At 49.2% G+C, this 4,629-nt stretch overlaps 1 protein-coding gene across 1 annotated transcript in view; it reads right to left on the bottom strand.

Moving 5' to 3' along the window:
• VASH2 (vasohibin 2) overlaps window positions 1-4,604 on the bottom strand; it is a 42,057-nt gene extending 37,453 nt beyond the window's left edge. The window contains exon 1 of the mRNA XM_006163720.3: window positions 4,386-4,604. Within this exon, the coding sequence (XP_006163782.1) occupies window positions 4,386-4,466 (81 nt within the window). The 5' untranslated portion in view covers window positions 4,467-4,604. The remainder of the gene's footprint in view (window positions 1-4,385) is intronic.
• Between the last annotated feature and the right edge of the window lie 25 nt (window positions 4,605-4,629).

Below are 4,629 nucleotides of genomic sequence, written 5' to 3'. Positions count from 1 at the left end.
CCAGCTCCTCAAACCCTGGCTTTGACCTTGTTGAGTGCTAACTATGGACCAGGGGAAGCAGCTGCAGTCACAAAGTTAGGAGGAGGATCTCAGAGCAGGTGAAGGCTCCCATCCCCAGGTGAGGGGGATGAACCTTCAAGCAGAATTTTCCACGCCTGCTAAGGAAATGTCCTATAGTCAAAGGAAGTGTCATTAAGTCCTCCTCCAGGTGCCTGAAACCTTTCCCTGTCCACTTTGCCTCTTAGATCACACTCATTAGCCAAAAGTGGGTCATGTCACTGAAATTCCCCAACCCTTCTGCCACCACCACCACTCTGCCTCTCCTCTTCTGTACAAAAGCCTCAGCAAGACGCTGACTTGGTTGAAGGAGAATGGGACTTGGCTCCAGAGAAAAGAGCCAGCCAAGCTGAGCACAGGAGCAGCCCTTGAATCAGAGAACAGCAACACTTGCAAACAGCCTAGGAGGGAACAGAGTTTGAGAAATGTCAGAGCAGGAGTTTAGGGATGGAGAACCAACCCTTAAGATGCAATGTAAGAGGGCCAGTAGGTGGTGTGGTGGTTAAGGTGCTGGACTCCCGCACGGCCAACTGTAGTTCTAGTCCTGGACCTGGTGACTTATCTTCTTACTTTTCCCCTCTCTGTCTCTCTCTGTCTCGGTAGCTCTCTAATCAAATTAAAATACAATAATAATAAATAAAATTAGAATAAATAATTATTTAAAAAATGCAATGTAAGAGGGACTGGCAGGTGGTGTAGTGGTTAAGACACTGGACTCCCACATGGACGACTGTGGTTTGAGTCCTGGATCGGGCAGCTTGAAAATCATACCGGCACATGTGCATATGTACCCAAAATCCTAGAAGGAGAATAAAGAAGGAATTGCGATGTGGCTATCCCCTAGGGGTTCATTTCTCCTGTTTCCCCCCTCACTGTCTCTCTCTGTCTCTCTCCTCTTTGGCAAACTCACATGCCCTGTAGCAAAAACCTTAAAAAAAAAATTAAAAAGAGGCAATATAAGAGAGAGAAGGTAAGTTCTTTATTTAGGTCAAAAAGCTCACCAGCCACATTTGAGCTGGGGAGGGGGCCTCTGATTTAGCAACTATTCTCATGGGACCTTTGGGTTACTATGAAAGTACAATGTGACGTGGCTGCTGTCCAAGAAAAGGGATCACCCTTGCACAAAGGCACGACTTTCAGCTGTCATAATGGAAGCATCAGGTTCGAGTCTCCAGAGGAAATCATCTATGTTCTGAACTTCTCAGACATTGTTTAGAATATGTCTCATACGTGCTTTTTTTTTTTAAACCTGTTTTTTTTTGTTGTTTTGGAGAGGTTTTTGCTATAGAGTGCGTGTGCTCACCAGAAAGACAAAGAGAGACAGAGAGAAAGAAAGCGAGAAATCACCCCCCGAGGGGATGGCTACAACTCAATCCCCTCTCCTGCATTCTCTTCTCGGGATCTTGGGCACGCATGCACACGTGCCTGGCGTGAGCGTAAGCTGTCTGATCCGGGACTTGAACCGCGGTCGACTACGTGGGAGTCCAGTGACATAGCCATTACGCTAACTGCTGGTCCCCATACGTGCTTGTTTTAGGGAACTAACTCATGACAAACTAGCCACTGTCCTAGAAAAAAGACAAGGAGTAAGTTGGTCTGAGAACAAGACACATAAGAAAGGGTCAAAGGAGCTACTTGTGGATGAAGAAGACTAAAAGGGGACCAGTAGCTGGCGTAATGGCTATGTCACTGGACTCCCACGTACTTGACTGCGGTTTGAGTCCTGGACCAGGTGGCTTAAACTCGCCCTGGCCACGTGTGCATGCATGCCCAAGAACCCAGGAGAACGGAGGAGAAGGGATTGCAGTGTGGCCATCCTCCCTGGGGGGTGATTTCTCGCTTTCTGTCTCTCTGTCTCTCTCTGTCTTTCTGGTGAGTGCACATGCCCTATTGCAAAAACCTCTTCAAAAAAAAGAAAAAGAAGACTAAAGGGACATGTAGGTGACAGAATGTCCACGTTCTGACTGAGGACCCGTAATCCTCCAGAGTTGCCCAGAGCAGCATCAGGGACCCAGAGACTCACGGGTTATGACATCATGGCATTTTAGTTGGAAAGAACTTTACATGGAATCTGGTCTACTCCCAGTTTTTGATGACAAAACTAAGGCCAGAGATTTTCAGTGAGGGATGTAGACCACAGAGTTAGAGCACAACCAGGACTAGAACTCAGTCCCTCTGATGCAGGAAAACGAATTCCTGTCTCACCCTGATCTTGACTCTAAGTCCCTTCCACAACAGCCTGTCTCGGAACATTTCCGGGGACTAGCACTCAGTCCCTCTGATGCAGAAACGAATTCCTGTCTCACCCTGATCTCGACTCTAAGTCCCTTCCACAACAGCCTGTCTCGGAACATTTTTGGGAACTGTGAGTAGCAAAGAAAGAACGTGCTCTGCCCTGATTCAAAAGCCAACACAAGACTCAACACTTCTCACTGAGAAGTGACTGGGGTGGGAAGGAGGGATGGGGAAGCTCGCTTTAAGAAAAGAGCTTCCCCACAAACAAATTTGACCCAGCCTGGGCCTGGCTGCCCCCTATTGAAGGGAGTCTTCAGGGGAAAAAAATAGGATTGAGGCCGGATGGTGGTGCAGAGGTAAGGTGGCACTCTGCGATGCGGGGCCCATGCAGGAAGGTCTGGGATTAGAGCCCTGGGGCCTCGCTGTGCATGTGAGCTGCGTGCAGCAAGGCGGGAAAGGATTCTGCTAAGAGATAGGAGACTGCCTAATATGGCCTCTATCCATACTAAACTTCCATGATTCCCACATAGAGGAGGTCCCCACATACAAGGTTGGGGGAAGGATGAATTAGAGGCAGGAGCTGCTGAGGGTACAAGTTGGAAAGGCAGCATGAGAGGAATAGACGTCTGTTCCCTGTGGCGCCGCTCTTTCAGGTTTAGGGCTCCTGGCTCCTCACTTACGGAAAAATTCTGAAGACGGAACTGCAAACCAGGAACAGCATTGTTCTCAGATTCAAGCAGAATTCAGCAAGGGTGATAACGTGGATGCAGAAGCAGGAAGATTCTAGATGGGCATAATGAATATCTCCTTGGCCAGGAGAGTAATAAAACACTGTAACTGACTGCAGCAGGAAGTTCAGAGGTCCCATCACTTCCCCAAGGGCGCACACAGCTTTCCAGCCTGCGGGCACAGATGCTCAGCCGCCCCCATACCAGGGACTTGGCCAGATGGCCTTCCAGGTCTCAGGTCTGGCATTCCTAGACCTTCCAGGAATCTTCTCGACCATACAGATGCCCCTAAGATCCACGGGAATCTACCTATCACCTATAACCCCCAGGTTCTGCAGCATCTCTCCTCAGCTTGCATTTTGATGTCTCATATAACACAGCTACTTCTACCCGAGGGCATCTCCCTCCATAACGACATCCTTGGCCACCAAACCAGTCAGTTCAATGGCTTCTCTCTCAAAGAGAGAGAGAAAGAGAGAGAGAAAGAGAGAGAGAAAGAGAGAGAGAAAGAGAGAGAGAAAGAGAGAGAGAAAGAGAGAAAGAAAGAGAGAGAGAAAGAAAGAGAGAAAGAGAGAGAGAAAGAGAGAGAGAAAGAGAGAGAGAAAGAGAGAGAGAAAGAAAGAGAGAAAGAAAGAGAGAAAGAAAGAGAGAAAGAAAGAGAGAAAGAAAGAGAGAAAGAAAAAAGACTTCTAGATTGGAGTCTCTTTCTCCGTCCCGTGAGACTAAGTGGTCACGTGTATTGCAAAGTCCCTTTGAGCCACAGCCGAAAACACTTCTTTTTTTCTGGCAGCCTAGATAAGCTGGGAAGAGTTCACTGTTTTGCAAGTTTCAGAGGTGAAAGTCACTGTCACAAACACACATACACCAAAAAATTGGCAAAAAGTCTAGAAATGATTCACACAGAGAAGTCTGGCTGGTTGGTGCAAATTCATTCACAGCCTGATAAATCATTTGCTAGAGGTGGGGGGTGGGGAGGAGCAAGAGACTTCACAGAGGCCAAGCAGGACTCTGGGGTCTGTGCACTCCTGGCATCCCTGGTGTTACCTGGTGGCTCTAGCTTTTGCGGGAGCTGGATGGGGGGTGGGGGGATTGTTGAGTAAAATAACAGAGTGTGGCTGGAGATTCAAAGAAACCTTGGCATAAGCGGACCATACAGTCCCAGACCAGCAAGCCTCCTACCGGCTGCCTCTCCCTCTCCCATTTCTAGACAAACATCTCAATTAATAAAAGGGCAGGTAGGAGGGCTGGGGAGGGGAAAGGAGTTTGTACGAAGACCAGGAAAATAAGAGATTGATTCTGTTCGCTATGTACAGGCGGAACAATTCCATCACTGCCCACCCCGCCCTCCCCTTCGAAGCCACTGACCTTTGCTAAGAAGGTGGCATTCCGGATGGCGCCCACCATTTCTCCCCCCTTGGGGTGCACCTTGGCCACGTGCATCCACATGCGCTCCCAGGTGTGGCTGTCGATAGGAAAGCCACTCTTGTTAACGTGAAACAGCACCCCGCCGTCTTTGTCCTCCTCCTCCGAGCCCCCGCTGGTGGCGAGGCTCACGGGCCGCGCGTGGCTGCTCCGAGACCGGGGGCCCTTGGGCCCTTTAGGGGGGGGG

This window comes from Tupaia chinensis, unplaced genomic scaffold, assembly GCF_000334495.1.
Source record: "Tupaia chinensis unplaced genomic scaffold, TupChi_1.0 Scaffold142846_1, whole genome shotgun sequence".
NCBI lineage: Eukaryota > Metazoa > Chordata > Mammalia > Scandentia > Tupaiidae > Tupaia > Tupaia belangeri.
This window is presented reverse-complemented; position numbering and strand designations above follow the sequence as displayed.